At 36.6% G+C, this 22882-nt stretch overlaps 2 protein-coding genes across 2 annotated transcripts in view; one reads left to right on the forward strand and one right to left on the reverse strand.

The window, feature by feature from the left end:
- Window positions 1–22882, reverse strand: part of MIB1 (MIB E3 ubiquitin protein ligase 1) — a 109648-nt gene that overhangs the window by 66650 nt on the left and 20116 nt on the right. Inside the window, exons 2-6 of the mRNA XM_081078063.1 lie at window positions 16869–17040; window positions 14744–14873; window positions 8392–8496; window positions 6162–6228; window positions 4653–4857 (exon numbers count right to left, since the gene is read on the reverse strand). Of these exons, the coding sequence (XP_080934189.1) occupies window positions 4653–4857; window positions 6162–6228; window positions 8392–8496; window positions 14744–14873; window positions 16869–17040 (679 nt within the window). The remainder of the gene's footprint in view (window positions 1–4652; window positions 4858–6161; window positions 6229–8391; window positions 8497–14743; window positions 14874–16868; window positions 17041–22882) is intronic.
- Window positions 9173–9678, forward strand: LOC308509687 (small ribosomal subunit protein uS9). Its single transcript, XM_081078064.1, has one exon. The coding sequence runs from the start codon at window positions 9197–9199 to the stop codon at window positions 9635–9637; it is 441 nt and encodes a 146-aa protein (XP_080934190.1). The 5' UTR covers window positions 9173–9196; the 3' UTR covers window positions 9638–9678.

A 22882-nucleotide genomic window follows, 5' to 3' on the forward strand; every position in this document is an offset into this window, starting at 1 on the left:
TGTTAAGTAAAATAAGTCAGTTGGAGAAAGAAAAATACCTTGCGATCTCCCTTACATGTGGAATCTAAAGAACTGAATAAATGGGCAAAGTAAACAGAAATAGTCTCTGAGATATAGAGGAAAAAATGATGGTTGTTGATGGGACGGGGTTGGGAATGAGGGAAAAGGGGAAGGGATTCAACAGCATAAATTGGTAACTACAATACTGCCATGGGGATATGAAAGACAGTTTGGAGAATGTAATCAATGATGTAAAGACTTTGTAGGGTGTTAGAAGGGCACTTGTCTTATTAGAGAGACCACTTCATGGACAGTGTAGATGCCTGACCACTGCACTGTACACCTGAAGCTGAATAACATTGTATGTTAACTATAATTTAATATATACATGTATATATATGTATATATATCCAATATATATACATAATCCTAGCACTAATCCCAGGGCCTAACACAGTATTTAATAAATTAGTACTTTTTTATTCATTGAATAAAAAATAAAAAGATTATTTTCTAGAACTCAAATGTCATTATTACTCTTAATACCATTGCCCAAAAAAGAATTTTGAAAAAGAAAGAATTCTGTTAGTAATAATCCTAACTTGTGTTAACCTAACAAGATAATATTTAACACAAAATGTGTTATTACATAACTAATCTGAATTTTATGTTAAAAGTTTTTCCTTCTTTTTTATTAACAGCTTATAAAATTCACATACCATACAATTCACTCATTTACAGTGTGTAATCCAGTGGTTTTTAGTATATTCTGAGTTGTACAACCAACTACCATTATCTCATTTCATTGTCATTACCGCAGAAAGATACCCCATAATGACTAGCAGTCACTCTGCATTTAACCCCTCCCTAGCCCCTAACAACCAGTTGTACAGTTTCTGTGTTGATGGATTTGTTTATTTTCAACTGCTAGTGTTGAGGCTCTTTTCATAGGTGTATGTATAGAATGAATTATGTCCCTCCAAAATTCTTACGTTGAAGTCCTAATGTGACTGTATTTGGAGACAGGGCTTTTAAGGAGATAATTAAGGTTAAATGAGGTCATAAAGATAGGAGGCTAATCCAATAGGATGGGAGACCTCATAAGAATAGGAAGAGGTACCAGAGATTTCGCTCTCTGAGCACGCACAGAGAAAAGGCCATGTGAGGACACAGTGAGAAGGCAGCCATCTACAAGCCAGGAAGTGGTCACACCAGAAACCAACCCTGAGGGCACCTTGATCTGAGACTTTCATCCTTCAGAACCTCAAGACAACAAATTTCTGTGGTTTAAGCAACCCAGTTCTGTGGTATTTTGTTTTGGCAGCCCTAGCAGACAATACAGTGAGCTTATTGGTCATCTCTGTATCTTCTTTGGGAAAATATCTATTTAAATCCTATGCCCATTTTTCAATTGGGTTACCTTTTTCTTATTGAGTTGAAAGATACAAGTTCCTAATCAGACATATGATTTGAAAATATTTTCTCCTATTCCATGGGTTGTCTTTTTACTTTCTTGATAGTTTCCTTTGAAACATAGAAGTTTTTTTATTTTGATAAAGTCCAATTTATTCATTTTCTTTGGTTGTTTCTGCTTTGGGGGTCATACCTAAGAAACCGCTGTCTAATCCAATGTCATGAAAATGTATGCCTGTTTTGTTCTAAGAGTTTTATAGTTTTAGCTCTTAAATTTAGATCTGAGACCCACTTTGACTTAGTATTTCATACGGTGTTTAGCAGGGGTCAATTTCATTCTTTTGCATGTTGATATCTAGTTGATTCAACATCGTATTTTAATTGTAGCTTTATTTTTTAATTAAGGTATAATTGATATTAAACATTATATTAGTTTCAGGTGTACAACATAATGATTTGATATTTGTATATACTGTCAGCACTATTTCTTGAAAAAACTATTCTTTCTTCTATTGAACTGTGCGATACCCTTGTCAAAAATCAACTGACCTTATATATGCAAGGGCTTGTTTCTGGACTCGCAATTCTATTCCATTAATATACATGTCTGTATTTGGAGATACAGTGGTTACTGTAGCTTTGTGGTAAATTTTGAAATAAGAAAATGTAAGTGCTCCAAACTCTATTCTCTTTCAAATTGATTTGGCTCTTCTGGATCCCTTGAATTTCTATATGAATTTTAGGATCAGTCCACCAATTTCTGTAAAAAAGGCACTAGGATTTTGATAGGGATCATGCTGAATCTGTTGATTAGTTTGGTGAATATTGCCGTCTGTTATAGGTTAGATTACATCCCCCCAAAAGACACATTGACATCCCAATCCCTGACATCTCTGAATGTGACCATATTTAGAAATAGGGTCTTTACAGATTTAATCAAGTTAAAATGAGGTCACACTGGTTAGGGTAGTCCCCTAAATCCAATGATTAGTATCCTTATAAGGTCACGTGAAAATAGCTTTTGATTATTTTCTATGTAAAAGATTTTAGAATTTCCATGAGTTCAGTTAACTTCTTTCTGTCTCCTCAAGGTTCTTTGCTCATGGATTGTTAAACTACCAATAATGGCTTGACAAAAACAGTAGACTGAGGGATTATTTATGTGGCTCTCAGTCTCAAATGATCTCCCTAGAACTGTCTGAACTTGACTAGAAATTGATTTGAATGCATTTGAAAATAAAATTTGTACTCAGGGAGAAAAAAAGGTCAAATGAAGACACAAAGATACACAGATTCACAGGGGAGAACGCCAGTGAAGAGAAAGGCATCTACAAAAGCCAGGGCACAGCAAAGACTGCCAGCAACCACCAGAAGGTAAGAGAAAGGAGTAGAACAGATTCTCCCTTTGAGCCCCCCAAAAGAACCCAATCTTGCCAAAACCTTTCCTTTAGACTTCTAGTCTCCAGAATTGTGAAAGAATAAATTTCTGCTGTTTTAAGCTACCCATTTGTGGAAATCTGTTATGGCAACACTAGGAAACTAATACACCATCTAAACAATATTAAATCTTCCCATCCATAAACATAAGATGTATTTCCATTTATTTAGGACTTCTTTAATTTCCTTTAAAATGTTTTACAGTTTTCAGTGTACAAATCTTATACTTTTGGGGCTAAATTTATTCTTAGGTATCTTATTCTATGTGATGATATTGTAAATGGAATTGTGTTCTTAATTTCATTTTTAGGTTCTTCATTGCTAGTGTACAAAAATAACTGATTTTTCTATATTTATCTTGTATCCTATAACTTCGCTGAAATCATTTATGAGTTCTAATGGTTTTGTGGATTCTTTATGTTTTCCTGTACATAAAACCACGTTACCTGCAGAGATGATTTGACTTTTTCTTTTGCTTACCTAACTGTCCCAACTAGATTCTCTAGGGCAATATTAAACAGAAGTGGGGAGAACAATCTTGTTTTGTTCCTGGTCTTAAAGGAAAAGCACTTAGTCTTTCACCATTGAGTATGACGTTAGCTGTGAGTTTTTCATAGATGCCCTTTATCGGGCTGAAGAAGTTCCCTTCTGGTCGTAGTTTAGAGTTTTATGTAAGGGTGTTGGATTTTGTCAAATGCTTGTTCTGTGCCCCCTGATATAATCATGTTATATGAACACAATTAGAACTAATTTTATACTTTGGTAAGCAACTTAGTTTTTCTCATTTTCTATATAATCCCTCCCCTAAATATCCTCAGAGAGTTTCCTTACATAGATGCTAGTAATAAAGTTTGACAATTATTCAATTTAACTACTGCTTTTTCTTTAAAATACCATATACAAGTAAGTTGGATATATTTTAGCCTTTAGGGCTAAGGCCCAGCCTCCAAGAAACTCACAACCTCAAGATCAAATAAGTAACCATTTTAATAGATAATAGGAAACTTAAACAGACGAGTAACATATGTAAACATGAGGGGAGGCGGAAGGAGAAAAGAGATTTCCAAAGTATATAAACTCAATATTTATAGGATGCAGAGGAGTTATTCCAGAGAAAGAAGGGAAAAAAGGAGGAAAGGGTATTCTGCATGGAGAAGTGGTATGTGCAAAGGAAGAGAAGTGAGAAAACGCATGCAATTCTATGTTGCTGATAAGAATTAGTGTGTGTGTATGTGTCTGGGGCAAGAGAGAGCTGTGTTACCAAGAGATAACCCTGGAGATACCCGCCAGAGGAGTTTTAATTCTATCCTTTTTATTCAGGATAGACATTACCAACACAGAACTTTTGCTATACTTCCACCTAATTATGATACAATGTATTCTGCTCCCTGAAAGAAAATAAACTGTACAAATACTATATCATAAAGATATTCATATAAATTCTGTCTCTCTCTCTCTTCTTGTTATTTGTTCCCCTCCACCTTACCAACATATTCTGGATTTTTATCTACTAAGAGCTAATTTTAAAGTCTTTGGTTATATCACATTATTTGCTTTCTTTAAAGCTCTTTATATATCGTGTCTCCCCGAAAATCCTAGCTGGACAATGGGTTCTAATGCGTTTTTTGGAGCAAATATATATATAAGACCCAGTATTATATTAATTAAAATAAGACTGGGTCTTACATTAATTTTTGCTCCAAAAGACACATTAGAGCCGATTGTCCGGCTAGGTCTTATTTTCGGGGAAACATGGTACTAACTTTATTTGCCATTACTGAAAATTAAAAAATATCACCAACCTATTGCCACTTGGATACTGTACTACAATGTCATGATCTTCATCAATGCCACAAACAGTTCCAGTTGTAGTCAAAGTCTCAAACATGCCATCAGTCCATCCTCCATGACCGTGCTGCAAAGACTGTACAATTTCTAGGTCAAGATCTATATTTACCAGGTCACCAATCTGCAATCCACCAGGATTCCTGTTGCCATTCTGTTCACCTATAAAGGAGGGAGTAGATTAAAAAAAAGAGAGAGAACAAAGTCACAGCAACAACATGCAACTGCATTATTTTTAAACAAGAACAAGCTCTAGGTTTTTAGTTTTAATTACCATATTATCTTAAAATGTTTTGAGAATATACTGTATCAGATTCTAGAGCTAGAGATCTTTTAAAAAGAAAACAAAACAAATATGAGACTGAAAAATTGAAATAATGTGATGATTCATAAGAATGATTGAACAGGAGCAGAATCTGTAAAAGACCGTGCAACCCTATGTCAGAACACAAAGTTCTGGATGCTGAAAAAATTTACTTTTCTGCCTGGATGACTTGTTAATTATCACCGCAGAGCCAGAATAACTAACTTTAATTAAAGAGAAACCTGAAACTACTTTTTTCCCTGAAGCACTTACTACTATTTTTTACCAAGGGTTTTTGTAATTTTTACCTAAATATTTTTAAATATTTCAGAGTCCATTCCCTAGATTATATTCAAAGCAAATTCTGGGATAAAGGATTCATGATCATAAAACACTACGATGAGGGAGCCAAAATGTGTATGTTGATTCTATACTTTTCTTGTGAAGGCAAGACACAAAACAAGAAAGTTTCTGAAAGCAAGAGAAATGGATGATCTCATCAAAAAGAAGTATTTCTTTGACATTCGCCTTTTTAAAAATAAGGTATGCTGCAAGAAAACAGCACTTTTTGACAAACAGACAAATTCGATGAAACTCTGCAGTTCACATCAGAAAGGAAAGCATTCGGAGACTAAAGGCTTGTTAAAACAATGTGGTAAATGTTCATCATGGCAACAATAAAGAATCTATAAAATGACAGTAGTTTTGGTTTTCTTGTTCTTTTATTTTAATGATATGCAAAATTATATTTATTATATTACCTTAATCTTGGAGCTGTTCTTGTAGTAAGAAGGCAATTTTACAGAAATTCTAAGGAATTTATAAGTTTTAAATTGTCAGATCCCATTTACAATATTGTAAGAGATGTAACATTGATAATCTAACACAAAATTTTTCGACACTGTAAGTTTATGCTTAAAAGATACGTTTCAAATACTTTATGACATAAATGGCATATCAATTCTCAAGCTATGACAGCTCAGTGTCTACATAAATCATTTAAAGAGATGAAATTCTTTAAAACAAAAATAAAACGAAAAAAGTATTCCTTTAAATAGCTTTAACGGTAACTAACTTTTAAAAAAAATCCAATTTAAGTGTTTTTCTGATTCCATGAGCTCTGACCCATTATTCAGTAATTTTCTCTAGTCTGTTAACTCACCTAGCACAGGGCAGTGATCTCTGTAGAAAGAACCTCCTTTGGCATCCTGGACACACTTCAGATCAGACTAAGAAGAAAAGAAACCAGAAAAATCACCCTTGAAAACTTCAAGTATAGCTCAGTACCTAGAATAGGCAAAATTATTCATTCAAAACATACCCTCAGCGGAAGACTAGCTCTGGGTTAACGGGTATACTAAACATTGCTTTCTAAAGCACCCACCAAAAACTATAAACCTCATCTTCAGATAGGTCATACTTTATTTACGTTTAGCTTCTTTTAAAGTTCAAAATTAAAATGCCTGAATCTTTACCATTATAATATTTTCAGAAACAAGCTAAAAAGGGGCGGGGGGAAACTCTAACAAATACATAGAATTTAAAGTATACATACATAACACATTCCATTTTAAAGATACTTTCACCAAAAAAGAACTCAACTCATTTGATCTTTCTAATCAATTTTACGGGATATAGAAGCAAACAGTCTTTTGATTCCTTATCCAGTTAATTTTCCTATTTACATCAACTTTAGTCCTTACTTCACCATAACTTGGTTTACTCAAGTTCATTCCCACTTAGCTTGCACATGAAAATAAATTATTATTTAAGTATCTGAATTGGGAGGCAGTGGTTGTATAATGAAAAAGAAAATGTAAACTTAGAAGAACCTTGGGAGCTACTGTGAAAAAGTAGGTTTACTTAAAAGTGCCTAATAGTACCTGATATATATACATCTATATACATATATAGATGTATGTACGTTTGTATAACAGTTAATCAGTATATACTTATTCTATCAAGGAAAGGCACTCCTTTACACACACACACACACACACACACCCATGCATGCACAAAACCCAAATCTTTTATAACTCCTTTGCCATTAGAGCGTCACATTTAACTAAATCCTCACCAAAAAAGACACAATGGTCAAATTGTTTTACTGTGATATTGAACCCAACAATTTCACTTCTAGGAATCTATCCTAAGGAAATATACCCATAAATGTGCAGAGAACTAGGTACAGGATACTTGTTGAAACACTGCTTGCAACAATGGAAAAGAAACCCCAGATACCTATCAACAGAAATCTCACTAAATAAATAATGGCATAACCATACTAAGGAGTACTACTCAGCCATCAAAAAAAGAATGGGATCAATCTCTCTATATAATACGTATTAAGTACCTGACCACATACAGCACGTAAGGCTTCATTTGAAGCAAGTTAATAAGTAGTCAGCATCCTACAAAAATCCACAACTTAAAAATGGAGAGGCATGAAGATAATAATGAAAAATTGATAACCAATGTTATATACAATTATAAATACTGGCAAGTAAAGTATCTGTTTAGATTCACATGGTTGGCTTTTATATACAAATGGAATAAATTAAAGCAAAGGGACAGCGGGACATTTTTACCTTCTTAATGAGGGACATAAAACAGTTGAAAAAAGGTGAAATTTAAAGAATTCTTTCAATGAAGAATGTATTCAAGATGGAAAAAATATAAAAGGCACATATTGGCATTAATATCATATTTAATTATACTCTATAAATTAAATAGTTGAGGTCATCATTTGAACAATGATCCATGAAGAGCAGAAATACAGGACAATCCATTGAATAAACCGTATTATTCTCCTGAACATGTAATTCAAAGTGTTTCTAGGTCAATCATTTTCAATTATCAACACTACACTTTTAAAATACAGTGGGGAAAAAAAATCTCCTTAAAAATAACTTTAACACCTATTGTAATTTATTTTAATCAGCTACCAAAGCCTAGGATACAAACATACCACAAAAACCTCATTATAACACTATTCTCCAGGCCCATGCCAAGCAGCAGCCTTACAGATGATTCTAAATCTTTTTGGTATTAGTAAATAAACCCGACTTGCGTTTAAGGAATCAGCTCCATACAATCAATATATACTAAGTTACCCAAACATTAACTGAAGGTAAAATCAGATTGACTATTAAATAGTTCAAACAAATGTAGTAAAAATGCAAAGTTTATCGACCTTTTGGCTAAGATCAAGTGTAAAAATGTAAAGTTTATTAAATTTTCACTTTATAGATTTTCCATCTTGTTGCATATTCATGATTCAGATGGCTGTATTCTGACAAAAAGAGATGACAAAAGAAAAAAATAAGGGCTATTTTTATCTCCCTTCCTTCACCCACTCAGTATTTTCCTCTTCAGTGGTTCTTATTACTTACCATGCCTTCAAAGCCCACTCTGTAAAGGTTCTTAGCACCGTTATCCCAGAGAACATATGCCGCGCTATGTGGGCTTGATGCACTCCAGTCTTGGATTTCCGTTACCTAAGGGTATTTTTTAAGAAAAATTTTTTTTAAAAAGAGAAGGAGAAAGGTTAGTTCTTTTAATTATGTTTATATCTTTAAAATAGTTTAAGCTATCATCCTGTGCAACAGGATAATGAAAAATACTTATTTGCTAAATATGTCACTTTTAACATATAACTGAATTATAATTAGAGGTATTTTTGCAGAATTATAAGGTACTTTCTAAAACCACTGTAGAAATTTTAAATTGGGAGGCTTAGTGATTACAATAGTTTATCAGAAAATACACAATTCAATACAAAATTTTAAATCTTTACATTTTTTTTAATTAAATGTATTGGGTGACAAAATCTTCACTCTGAAAGAGTTCCTTTTATGAACATTGTATTCTTTTAAACCCATTCATTATTCAACACAAAATCTGAAATCTTTGACCAAATACCCAGGATGATTCAAGATCAACCTGCTCCCTGGTCAGCTAAAAGCTTGACAAGCACAAGGCTCAATGGCAATGTTCAAGAAGACGTGACCGATTTTGTTCCTCCAGAGTTCCCTCAGTTGTCCCCCAAAGCAGGCCATCTAAGCTACAACATCATGCTTACAATGGAAACCCAGACATAATCTCTAGGCCCCACATGCCACCAGAAGGATTCATAAACTCATTCGATATTAAAAAAAAAAACAACAGGGTTAGGTTCTCGCGTCCACACCCGCAGCCATGCCGTCCAAGGGGCCTCTACAGTCCGTGCAGGTCTTCGGACGAAAGAAGACGGCCACCGCCGTGGCGCACTGCAAACGGGGCAACGGCCTCATCAAGGTTAACGGGCGGCCTCTGGAGATGATCGAGCCGCGCACGCTGCAATACAAGCTACTGGAACCTGTTCTGCTTCTGGGCAAGGAGCGATTTGCCGGTGTGGACATCCGAGTTCGTGTGAAAGGTGGTGGTCATGTGGCCCAGATTTATGCAATCCGCCAGTCCATCTCCAAAGCCCTGGTGGCCTACTACCAGAAATATGTGGATGAGGCTTCTAAGAAGGAGATCAAAGACATTCTCATCCAGTATGACCGGACCCTGCTGGTAGCTGATCCTCGTCGCTGCGAATCTAAAAAGTTTGGAGGTCCTGGCGCCCGTGCTCGCTACCAGAAATCCTACCGATAAGCCCATTAGGGTCCACCTTTGTAATAAACAGGGGTCGTGGGATTTAAAAAAAAAAAAAAAAAAAAAAAAAAAAAAACAACAAGCAAACTGGGGTTACAATTGCTTACGGGCCAAAAATCAACTACACAAAAGTGATACACAATGAGCACTAAACTGGGGTATTCTCACGTAAACCAGTCTACAGTTAAGATTGGAAAGTTGCATGTGCAACTTACTACTTTTCTCCATCTTGACACAATCAGCCATCCTTCATAGTTATTTAGAATGGATGATAAATATAATTTTTGAGACATGGCCTTAAAAACGGACTATTATTTCAACTAAGATATATAATGACCCTTTCATTTTTAACCCTGTAATAAATGAATAGTTTTGGCAGCTACGTACTTTATGGTGCTTTTGTAGAGATAAAGCTTTTATGTTTAAGATTTAATCAACTATTTGAGAAATATTTCAAATTGTTGGTAAATGAGTCCATTCTTTTCAAATTTGAAATAAATTATACGTTAAAAAATATAAAATGTAAAATTTTAAAAATAATTTTAAAATAAAGTGAACACCGGCATAAGAGAAAGAATATTACCAGTATTTTTCCTCTGATCAATCCCACTCTTTTATTTCCTAACAGAGGTAACTATCACCCTGAATTTAGAGTCCATCATTGCCTTGCTTTGCTTTATGATTTTCACAGCTAACTACTGTATAACCTTACAAAGCAAGTTTCTAACATTCTAAAGTAAAATATACAATCTTTAGGAAAAAATTCCTTCTGATTCTAATACAGTCAGAGTCTGCTTCCTGTGTTTTAAAAATGCAATGCTGGATTAAATGTCTATTTTTAAGGGGGACAAAAAAGCATTTGACTAAAAATACAGACTACAAATTTTATTTTAATTGACTTTATGCTAAGTTTCAAATTACTTGGGATATAAGCAAGTTCGTTAGTCAAGCTCTGAATCACTAAATGAAATTCTTCCATTTTTAATATGATTTGATTACTGAAGTGGAAACAAAGTAGAAAGCATAAGAAAATAACTACTATCAATTTTCTACTTCGAATTCTGATTAAGAAGTATGCGCAGAATGGCTGCTAAAACCATTAGCTAAAAGGTTGCTGAGAAACTCTATAAAGGATCAAACTGACCATACCTGCATCCATTGATCATCTTTAATCTTCATATCACTAATGCGATAATCAGACTTTATATGACTCCTGATGTGATACAATAAAAAGTACACAGCACCACTTATGAGGTACTCTTGCCAAAATAAAACTGAACCTGAACCTAATCAAGCCTCTACATCTAACAACTAGTTTATAAGAATACAAGGATTAGAGGAATAAGTTTTAAAATACCATAAAGAATCAATCGGCCAAATCCAAAGAACCTGGTTTCTTCAACAAATAAATGGCATTTTAAAAAAAAATGTTGATAATTTTTGAAGTTAGGTGATGGGTGCATCACTCCTCCACCCTCCATTCCCTGTCACCTAGATAAGCTGAGGTATCTCAACTCACCCTACAGAATATTCTGCTTTGACCTGCTCCTAAAACTTTGAGGCAGTTCATGCTAAATTTAGAAGCAAAAAATACATAGTAATCCATCCCCTCTGCACATATTCCTACCCAGCGCCCAGCACCTGGCCCTTATGTCTGCCCTGCCTGATGTCCTGTGTTGAGCCCTATGTTTCCCAGGACTCCCTAATGACCTTGCCCACTGACTACCCCAGGACTCTTAAAAATTCCCGGCGAAGCAAGACAGGTTATCCAGACACTCTATTCAGTTTTATATTTTCCTGGGAGCTTTCATCTAAAAGTGGCAGCGTCCTTACAATAGCTAGATTTGTGCTTGCTACTTGGTTTGTCAAAAATTGAATCTTAAATGTAGGACATAGCACTAAATCATGAAACAATAAAGAAAAACAACGAAATAATAACAGCAAAAAATCTGGATGGGAGGGCTTACAGCTGGGAATGAGTGAACAGAAGGCTTTTAAAGGTACTTATAACATTCTATTTTTTAATTTACGTAGTGGGAAAAGTGCTCATTTTATTACTATTCTTTAAACTTTTACATACGAGATGTGATCATAAAGTATGATGAATGTTTAAATAAAAAAATTTTATTACAGTAAAAGACACATTGCCATTAACCTCCCTCAAAATACTCCCGCTCGCTTTGCACACACTTATCCCATCATTCTTGCCACTTTCTGAAGCAGTTCTGGAAATTCTCTTTCATGTGTCTTTAGTTGCACTGCCATGGCTGTCTCGATGTCCTGAATCAATTCAAAATGTTTACCACATTTTGCTGGGTATTACGCACGCTTTTTTACCCAAATTTGTGAGGGAAAAGTAAGGGTGCGCATTATACATGGGTAGTACTAATTCAATATCTATATAAATGTTTTTAATTATTTTATTTACGCTTGTGAGTTAAAAATGTAACTGTAGAAATCAACAATGATATCTGTATGCAAAATAATGCCCCAAATACAATAATCGGTTTTGTTGAACTTACAATGAACTTGCAACTACGAACAGTTCTTGGTCTTCTAGCACAAATATCGTCAATTTGTTACTGATACATAAAATTTCTTGTACCTTGTATCTGTTCTCATGTGTTGTAATTATTTGTTACGCAAAATTTCTTATACCATAATAAGTGGAAAAAAAAGTGCTAAAATTCCTTTATAATATAAAAACAAGTACCTAAATGTAAACAAATAAAAATTTGAATTAAGAAATTAAAACGAAAGATTTTTTTCCCTGAAAGTTTGGGCCCAAAACGTGGGTGCACATTATACACAGAAGTACATTATACATGGAAAAATACAGTACCTTTCATGGCTTTGAGGAAGAGCCAGAAGTCGCACTGTGCCAGATCCAGTGAATAAGGTGGATGAGGAAACACTGTAATGTTTTGATTTGACAGAAATTCCTGAAGCGATGTGTGACATGGAGCCTTTCCGTTGTGATAAAAAAAACATACGGTGAATGCTGCTACTGGCTGCATCCAACGTAAAGGCGGAGATCCTCAATAGGAAGAGGCCCATCAAACCTTGTAACAATATGTGACCATTTTCAACTTGTTCAGAGTTATGGAGTATTTTAAAGTATGCTGTAAATCATCCTCCATCATGACAACACTCATACTCGGTATCACACATCGCTTCTGGTATACGGCAATTTCTGTCAAATAAAACCATTATGGTGTGTCCTCATCCACCTTATCCACCGGATCTGGTACCGTGAGACTTCTTTGCCAAAGTCAAAATGACCATGAAAGGTAAACATTTTGCATTGATTCAAGACATCAAGGCAGCCACAACAGCCCAACTAAAGACACTCAAAAAAGAGGACTTCCAGAACTGCTTCAGAAAGTGGCAAGAATGATGCGATAAGTGTGTTCAAAGCAAGGGGGTGTATTTTGAGGGGGATTAATGGCAATGTGACTTTTACTGTAATAAATATTTTTTATTTAAACATTCACCATATTGTTTGACCATATTTTGTACATTTTAAACGTTTCCATGTGATGCAGGACTGCTATAAATGATTGTGAAAGTTGTTCACTGCACAAGGAGCCTCACCAATGAGGAGAGCAGGGGCTGGCATCTAGCCCAAGCTCCTCTTACCAAGATCCCATGTGCTGGGGCAAGGCTACTCCTATGCCCCCTCCCCCCCAAAGGAGTGCCTTTCTCTGCCATTGCTTTGCCAAGCATGTCCCCATAGCACTCCATGCATCTAGAGGTGGCACCTTTTCCAAATTCACACTACCCTATTTTGCTTTTTAGCACAGTGCTTCTCAAACTTTAATGTGCATATAAATGACTTAGGGATCTTGTTAAAATGAAGAACTTCACTTAGAAGGTCTAGGAGAAAGGGAACCTACTATATTTCTAACAAGCTGTCAAGTGATACCAATGCTGCTAATCCACAGGTAACACCAACAGTCACATAATTTATATTTATATTTTTCGTCTGTCTCCCCTAATTCAAACACAGATTTCAGGAGAATAGGAACTTTGTGTCTTTTCTTTATTGCTATATCCCTGATGCTTGCAACAGAACCCTACACATAATAAGTATTAAATTATTATTTACTGAATTTTTTTAAAGCAAAAGTTTGCTTCCTTAATAAATATCAAAGTACTTAAAATATAATGGCTAAAATATATCTCTCTGGCTTCCAAACATTAAAATTAGACCTTATATCTTAAAATGAAATCAATATAAAATACTCTGAATTTAGAAAACATTTATTTGAAAAAACATTTAAAATTCTTAACTTCAAAAGAATCTATATAGCACCAAGTAGTACAAAAGAGGCTTTCAAGTTCCTGTGAAGAGTTCCTCGGATGACACAGACTTTAAAATCATCGTTCTTCATTGCTAAAGACAATTCTTCAAAAAGGTAACAGTGTAACTGATAATGATTGACATTTAAGTCTCAATTGTGAAATGTAACTCATTTCAGTACATCTAGCATCTAGCATAACACAGAATATACACATTCAATATTTATTGAGTAAATCAATGAATCAATAATCAGCAAAAGCAACATAAAATCCAAAATGAATAAAACCACACTTAGCCTGGTATCTCTGGCTACCCCACCCCAGTGAAACAGGCTCTACAAAATTTCCTTCAGAATAACTGCTATGATTGAGGCCTAGACAGCCCTACATACTACCTAAGAAGGGTAACAGAGTTACATTAAGGTCCTTGAGGAAATGGAATACAAAACAAGTAAATTTAAAGGAAATGTTAATAGCAAGAAAATGGAGAACATGAGCTACAGCTTCTGCAGGGCTGGCCCAAACAGGATTTTCAGGAAGGCATTCTGGGCACAAAATGGCAATATAAAGCCTAAAGTGGAAAGAAAGGTAAAATCTACCCAGCAATCTTCTCAAGAAATGCTAATATTTATAACAGAGTAGGAACAATCTTTTTTCTTTCAAAAAAAAGGGAAATGAAGATTTAAAAAATTACATAGGAAAAACATGGGCCAAGAAATTCAATTATAGTAGTAATAAAATTTCCTGAACATAGTATATATTCTAGAATCACATGACAAAAAAATTTTAAGAAAAAAATTTTACCTTTCCCCTACGTCCATTTCCTCCATCCTGATCTTCCCACTGCCAGTCTACTCCTCGTACCACTCTGGCACCTGCAAAGATCCCTCTGGCTGTAATCTTCTTAGATTTTCTACGAGACTCTAACAGAACCCTAAAAATAAAATTATTTATTTTCAAATTAACATAAAGTAGGTAACAATAATTTATTATTTTTTAATTGTTTTTTTTTAACTTTTATTTAAAGTGTGTGTTTTCAGGACTCATCAGCTCCAAGTCAAGTTCAATCTAGTTGTGGAGGGCGCAGCTCACAGTGGCCCATGGGGGGATTGAACCGGCAACCTTGTTGTTAAGAGCACCGCGCTCTACCCAACTGAGCTAACCGGCCGCCCCAATAATTTATTTTTTTAAAACAAGATTATATAAAAGGTTATTTTGAAAACAGAAACGATTTTTCTTTGTTCTGGTTAACATAGCATGTTACAGGAATACCTTCCACATTCCAGAGGTGGTGATGACAATAACAGTAGTAGGTGGAATAATATAAACAGCTAATGTTTACTGAGACTTTCGACATTCAAGCACTTATAGGAGTGTACAGTCTGTTGCATTCCTTAAAAGGAGGGTATCTTTCCATTATCCATTTTACAAAGAAGGAAACTGAGTCTGAAAGTGTTAAGTAATTTACCAAAGGTTACAAACGTTACATGGTAATGGAATCCACATATGAACCCAGTCTAACCACTTCAGGATATCATATTCTTCACTACTTTAGAGATGGAAAACTCAAATCCCTACAACTGTTAGGCACATAACATAATGAGGGCCTAAGAAAGACAGCACCACAGAAATGACAAATGGCAGGCAAGTGGCACTTGACCTCAGGTTTAGGAAGACAACAGGGAGCGGTAGGGACTTGGGTGAACTCAAGAGCATGATTTGTCTAAAGGATACAGGTGCTCCTGTGTCTCAGCCAACTCTTGCTAAGAACAAAAGCAGGTTCAGTGTTGAGGCTTCTGGGTGGGTGGGTGGATGGGAGGGAGTGTGTGTGTTAAGAATTTATAAGCTTTGATTTTTGTGTGAAATCACCCGATTTCAAAAGGTTAACAATTGCTCAAAAATAAGAGCATTTTATATGCCAAGTAAAATACATCTGTGGCCTGAATTTGACCTAAACTAACCTGTCTTCGATGTATTACACACCTACAGAAGATTATGGACCTTGAAAAAGATTCTAAACTCAACCATCTGGACCAGCTGTATTCTCCAAGGCCACCAATCCCTTATTCTTCTACAATCCTTCTCATTCATAAAAAGATTTGGGGGGAGAGAGGTTCTTTTGTTTTTCTACATTTATCTCATTATCCAATTTGCTTTTAGAATGTCTTTATCATACTCTAACTTTAAAAACTGTAACCAAAAGACAAAAATAAGTAACTTGTTCAAAATTGCTTAATTAATAAATGACAGGACCGTGATTTGAACTGAGACACTATGACACCAAAATCCATTTTCTACTACTCCTGCTGCCTCCTTATAATTGGCTACATTCTTACTGCTATTTATCCATATCTACATGAGAAGACGAAATTACCTGAAACTGCACGGATTCACAGTTAATACTTCTCTCTCTTGCCCCTAAGACACGTAATACATCTCTCTGCGCAGAGTCCAAAACATCACATGATAATCACTGGTGATCAAATAGTCCCTTAACTTGTAAACTACGAAAGAATACTGTGCTTTCTTTATCTTCAAATTTGCACAAGCCCAGTAGCTACCCCAAAGTCTTAATAAATGCCTCTCGATTCAATCAATGGGCCATAGTGGTAGCAATTAATAGAAGGCATAGCAAGAAGGAAATAATCAGTCTTTCTTGCGCTGCCCTTGCATTTCCAAACACTGACCTCCACTATGTTTCTACAAGAGAGAAAGAAGAGTCCATACCATCTGGGAAAAATATGTATAGTTCCATCTTCAGAGAGCTCTTTTCTTGCAATATGGCAGGCCTGGTCCATATCCAGCCTTTTATCTGCTACCTCCTGACTAAAGCTCTCAGAAGCTTTCCTAATCCTATTTCTAAGGCTGGTAGTATAAAAAATTTAATACTAACAAGGAATTACAACTAAAGAAAAATTATTTCCCATACCGCTCACTTCCTGGTGTAGTAATTCTATAGAAGCGATGCCTTAAATGATGTTTATCTCCATGATAACAAACTGTGCACAAATCATAATTTGTACACTCTGCACACTTCCATCGTATGCCAATGATTGGTTGTTGACGGCAGGTATCACACATGGTCCCATCATGCTTGATGCCTATTAAAACAAGAACATATGCTTACATTAATTACAGGTATTACTTACTTGAATATTATTCCCTAAAGAGAAAAATACAAGCATAGCATTTTACAATGTGTTTCAGTAAAGCAAGAAATAATATATCAAATGTACCATACATAATTTCATGATAACAGACTGCAAATATTTCAATAAGCACAAATTACAGACTAAATATTTTCTATCGCTTCTTTTCATCATTAGTAGGAACACTTTTCAGTAGCACTTTCCTGTTCTCCTCCACAAACTGAAACCTAGGTTCAATCCAGAGAAAGAAAAAATCCTTTAACACAGGAGTGTCCAAACATTTTCAATGTTTTTTACCAAGGGCCATATGCGGTAAAATACACAAACAGCCGGGCCACTCACTCGAAGTGAAGTACGTATTACCTCACCTGGTTTATTTAAGTAAACTAAATATATTTTTGGAATTTGCTGTGGGCCAATAAAAAATGGACTGCAGGCTGTAGTTGGCCCGCGGGCCGCAGTTTGGACGCCCCTGCTTTAACACCAAGTAGATGTTTCAGACTTCAAACACTAAGGAATCTTTTGAGGAATTTGAACCTATTCTCCAAGTTAATAATTATTAAAAAGAAAAGACAATTTTATCCTCATGATATCATAGAAACAAACCGTCAATTAACTTAAATACCTATCTCTAGGTATTAACAACTTTGTCCCCATAAACAATAAACTTCAGAAAATGATTAATATAAGACCGGGTCTTGTATAATATGTAATATAAGACTGCGTCTTATATTAATTTTTGCTCTAAAAGACGCATTAGAGCTGATTGTCTGGCTGGGTCTTATTTTCGGGGAAACATGCTATGAAGCAATTTCCCAGTTTAAAGGGTAACAATATATTATAGTTGAGTTTGTTTTAGTTGGTTTCGTTTTTTGTTTTTTTGTTTTTTCCTTAAGAAATAAGAAGTAAAAACCTCTAGAAAAAGAAAATAAACACTTGGCCTAGACAGTGCAAGATGGCGGAATAGGTAAACATTATGCCTGCCGTGTCCCAGGATCACAGAAAATTACAACTGAATTATACAACAATCAACTGTGAGAAACAACTGAAGACTAGCTGAACAGAACCCCTACAACTAAGGATATAAAGAAGAAACCACATTGAAACTGGTAGGCGATGAGGGGATGCAAAACAGGCTGACCCCAAACCCACAGGTAGTGGTTGAGTACTGGGAGGACACTTCAGCAGCAGAAGTACCCCCTGAAGAATGAGGTGTCCCAGCCTCACACTGGGCTCCTAAGTACAGGTATCTTGTGCCAGGAAGACAAGTCCCCACAACATCTGGAAGAGAAAATCAACTGGGATTCTGTCTGTCCATCTTGATGAAACAGAAGGTGGCTGGAACCCAAACATCCGCTTAAACGGCCTGCACACAGACGCACTCATTCACAGGCACTCACCCTGGGCTCCGGCAGAGGGATGGTGACTCGAGAGGCTCCAGAAACATACAGGGAAAGACTGAGCTGTGTGGCTTCATGGTGAGGGCTAGAGAGAGACAGCCTCCATTATCCCTGTGAGGAGCCGCCCCACATGTAACCTACAGGAGAGGACCATCTTTCACCCACTGAGCCCTCACTTAGCCAAATCTGAGATTGTGCTGGTAAAATCCACATGTGCGTACACCTCTTTGGGAATCTCTTAGAACCTACCCAGCAGCATTGCCTGGGGCACCCTCGCCTCCTGGGCAGCCAGCCCTGGCCTGCAAGCTGTGGGAGGTTTGTACAGCAACAGACATCCTGCGGAGGCCTGGGAAATTTTCAGTGGCAGGCAGTCGACCCCAACTCACAATGCCCTTCTTGAGCAGCTCTCAGGATCTTCAGGCCCAAATCAAGTGGTGTGGCTGGCAGCACCACCTTAGAGCATTTTGCAGAGTGACCATAGGCTCTTCATTAGCGCAAAAGCTGAATCTGGAATTAACATTGTAAAACCAACTGGCCACATCCTGTGACTCCTGGAACCCTGCCTCCCACACAAATCAGGTGGCATCACTGGTGACAATGTCAACACTGGGTCAACCAGCCAGACCCATGCACTTAAGGAGGCTCTTTTAGCCGCTAAGCTCTATGGGCAGCTGACAGGTGGCAACAGGCCTAGAGGGCCCAGGGCCTTTTGCTAAGTTGCCCCGGGCTCCATACTGGTAGCAGCCAACCTTGGTTAACAGCGAGACCACCCTCAACATGCCTCCAGGTCGAACACAGGCAACAGCTAATTTCATATAGCTTTGTAACTCCTACCAGGTACCCGCCAGGCCAGTCACAGCCAAGGCTGAAACTGGCCTGCACAGGAGCCCCTCCCAAGAGGCACAAGAAACAACACACCCAGAGGCCCGACTCACACCACACCAGAGCACTACTGGATTATCTCCACAAGTGGCACACCCAAATGGTGCTATCAACAGGCTCAAGAGCCCACTTGGGTGAATCCCCGTCTGAGGGGTCAGCCCCCACACAGCAGCTCATACATCCTCATAGCCATCAGACTGAGAGTCAAGCCCATCCACTGATGCACCAAAAGCAATTAAAGCTCAACCACAACAGTAGAATACACACAACACAGAAAAGGGACACTTCCAGAACACATGCACAGAGGATCAGAGAGACTGCACCACCTGGCCACCCAGGACACCTACTTACTGCATAAGGCCACCTGGCAAAAACTAAGAGACATAAGAGAACTACCTAATACATAAAAGCAAACACAGCAAGGCAGCCACAATGAGGAAACAAAGAAACATGTCCCAAATAAAGGAACAAGAGAAACTCCAGAAAAATAACGAAATGAAATAGAGGCAACCAACCTACGTGAGACAAAGTTTAAAACACTGGAGATACCAATGCTGAAGGAACTTAGTGAGATCATCAATGAAGACATAGTAAAGAAGGACATAGAAACCATAAAAAAGAACCAGTCACAAATAAATACAATAACTGAAACAAAGAATACACTAGAAACAATCAACAATAGATTACATGAAGCAGAGGATCAAATCAGCAGAAAACACCCAACCAAAACAAGAAAAATGAAATAAAAACAAAAACATGAAGATAGTTTGTGTAACAACATTCACATCATAGAGGTACCAGAAGAAGAAAGGGAGCAAGGAATCAAGAACCTACTTGAAAAACTGACTGAAAACTTCCCTAACCTGGTGAAGTAAACAGACACACAAGCCCAGGAAGTGCAGAGTCCCAAACAGGAAAAACTCAAACAGGCCCACACCAAGACACGTAATTAAAATGGCAAAGGTTAACGACAAAGAGGGAATCCTAAAAGTAGCAAGAGAAAGACAACTAGTTACTTACAAGTGAGCTCCCATAAGACTGTCAGTTGATTTCTCAACAGAAACTTTGCAAGCCAGAAGGGAGTGGCAGGAAATAGTAAAAGTAATGAAAAACAGGAGCCTACAACTAAGACTCCTCTACACAGCAAGGCTATCATTTAAGGTTGAGGGATAAAGAGCTTCCCAAACAACAAAAAAAACAAAGGAATTCATTACCACCAGGCCAGTATTACAAGAAATGTTAAAAGAACTACTTTAAGAAAAGGGAAAAGCAGGGGGCAGATGGGTGGCTCAGTTGGTTAGAGCGCGAGCTCTGGGCTGCGGGTTTGATTCCCACATGGGCCAGCAAGCTACACCCTCCGCAACTAGAATGAAGTCAACGAGCTGCCGCTCAGTTCCCACGTGACCAGATGGCTCGGTTGGTTGAAGCACGGGCTCTCAACCACAAGGTTGCTAGTTCGACTCCTGCAAGGGATGGTGGGCTCCGACCTTGCAACTAAGATTGAACACGGCACCTTGAGGTGAGCTGTTGCTGAGCTCCCAGATGGCTCAGTTGTTTGGAGCGCGGGCTCTCAACCACAAGGTTGCTGGTTCGACTCCCACAAGGGATGGTGGGCTGTGCCCCCTGCAACTAGCAACGTCAATTGGACCTGGAACTGAGCTGCGCCCTCCACAACTAAAACTGAAAGGACAACAACTTGACTTGCAAAAGTCCCAGAAGTACACACTGTTCCCCAATAAAGTCCTGTTCCCTTTCCCCAATTAAAAAAAAAAAACTTTAACAAAAGGGGGGAAAAACAAACAAAAGAAGATCAATAACATGAATAATAAAACGGCAATAACTATGTACCTATCAATAATCACGTAATTAGATTAAATACTCCAAATCAAAAGACATAGGATAGCTTCATGGATAAGAAACCAAGAAACATATACTTGTTCATATATATTATCAACAGGAGACCCACCTCAGATCAAAAGACATATAGAATGAAAGTAAAGGAATGGAAAAAGGTATTTCACACAAATGGAAACAAACAAACAAAAAAGCTGGGCTAGCAATATTTATATCAGATAAAATAGACTTTAAAACAAAGACTATAATAAGAGACAAAGACATTATATAATGATAAAGGGATCAATTAAACAGGAGGACAAAACTCTAGTAAACATCTATGCGCCCAACATAGGAACACCTAAATATATGAAACAAACGTTGACAAACATAAAGGGAGAGATCGACAGTAACACAATCATAGTAGGGGACTTTTAACACTCCACTGACACCAAGGGACAGATCTTCCAGAGAGAAAACCAACGAGGAAACAGAAGCCTTAAATGACACCGTAGACCAGATGGATTTAATCAGTATTTTTAGAGCATTTCACGCCAAAGCAACAGAATATACATTCTTTTCAAGTACACATGAAACATTTTCTAAGATACACCACATCAGGCCACAAAACAAGTCTCAATAAATTTAAGAAAATTGAAATTACATCAAGTGTCTTCTCTGACCATAATGGTATGAAACTAGAAATCAATTACAAAAAAAAAAAAAAAAAAAAACTGAAAAACACAAACACATAGAGACTAAATAACATGCTGCTAAATAATAAATAGATTAACAATAAGATCAAGGAAGAAATCAAAATACAGCTTGACACAAATATAAAAGGAAAACACAATGACCCAAAATCTATGGAACACAGCAAAAGCTGTCTTCAGAGGGAAATTCATAGCAATGCAGGCCTACCTCAAGAAACAAGAAAAATCTCATCTAATTTTACCCCTAAGGGAACTGGAAAAAGAACAGCAAACAAAGACTAAAATGATTACAAGGAAGGAAATAATACATATCAGAATAAAAAATAAATGAAATAAACAATACAAAAGATCAATGAAACCAAGAGCTGGCTCTTTGAAAAGATATACAAAATTGATAAACCTTTCACCAGACTCATCAAGAAAAAAAGAGGACCCAAATAAATAAAATCAGAAATGAAAGATGAGACGTGACAACGCACACCACAGAAATACAAACAAAACATAAGAAAATACTATGAACAATTATACGCCAACTAATTGGACAATCTGGAAGGAAGAAAGGTATAAATTCCTAGACGTATACAATCTTCCAAGGTTGAATCAAGAAGAAACAGGAAATTTGAACTGATCAATTTCTACTAACGAAATCAAATTAGTAATCAACAGGCTCCCAACAAATAAAAGTTCTGGAACAGACAGCTTTACAGGTGAATTTTACCAAACACTCAAAAAAAATTAACACCTGTTTTTCTCAAACTATTCCAAAAATTTCAAGAGAAGGGGTGGTTCCCAAGCTCATTCTATGAGGAGGCCACCATTACCCTGATTCCAAAAGCAAAGACATTACAAAAAAATAAAATTATAGACTGTTATCTCTGATGAACATAGATACAAAATCCTCAACAAAATATTAGCAAACCAAATTCAGCAATACATTAAAAATATCATACATCATGATCGAGAGAT

This window comes from Rhinolophus hipposideros (genome assembly GCF_964194185.1).
Source record: "Rhinolophus hipposideros genome assembly, chromosome: 17".
NCBI classification, from domain to species: Eukaryota; Metazoa; Chordata; class Mammalia; order Chiroptera; family Rhinolophidae; genus Rhinolophus; species Rhinolophus hipposideros.

Bases quoted from the DNA above. Each gene is read 5' to 3' on its own strand.
- LOC308509687 (XM_081078064.1), top strand. From the start codon at position 9,197: ATGCCGTCCAAGGGGCCTCTACAGTCCGTGCAGGTCTTCGGACGAAAG.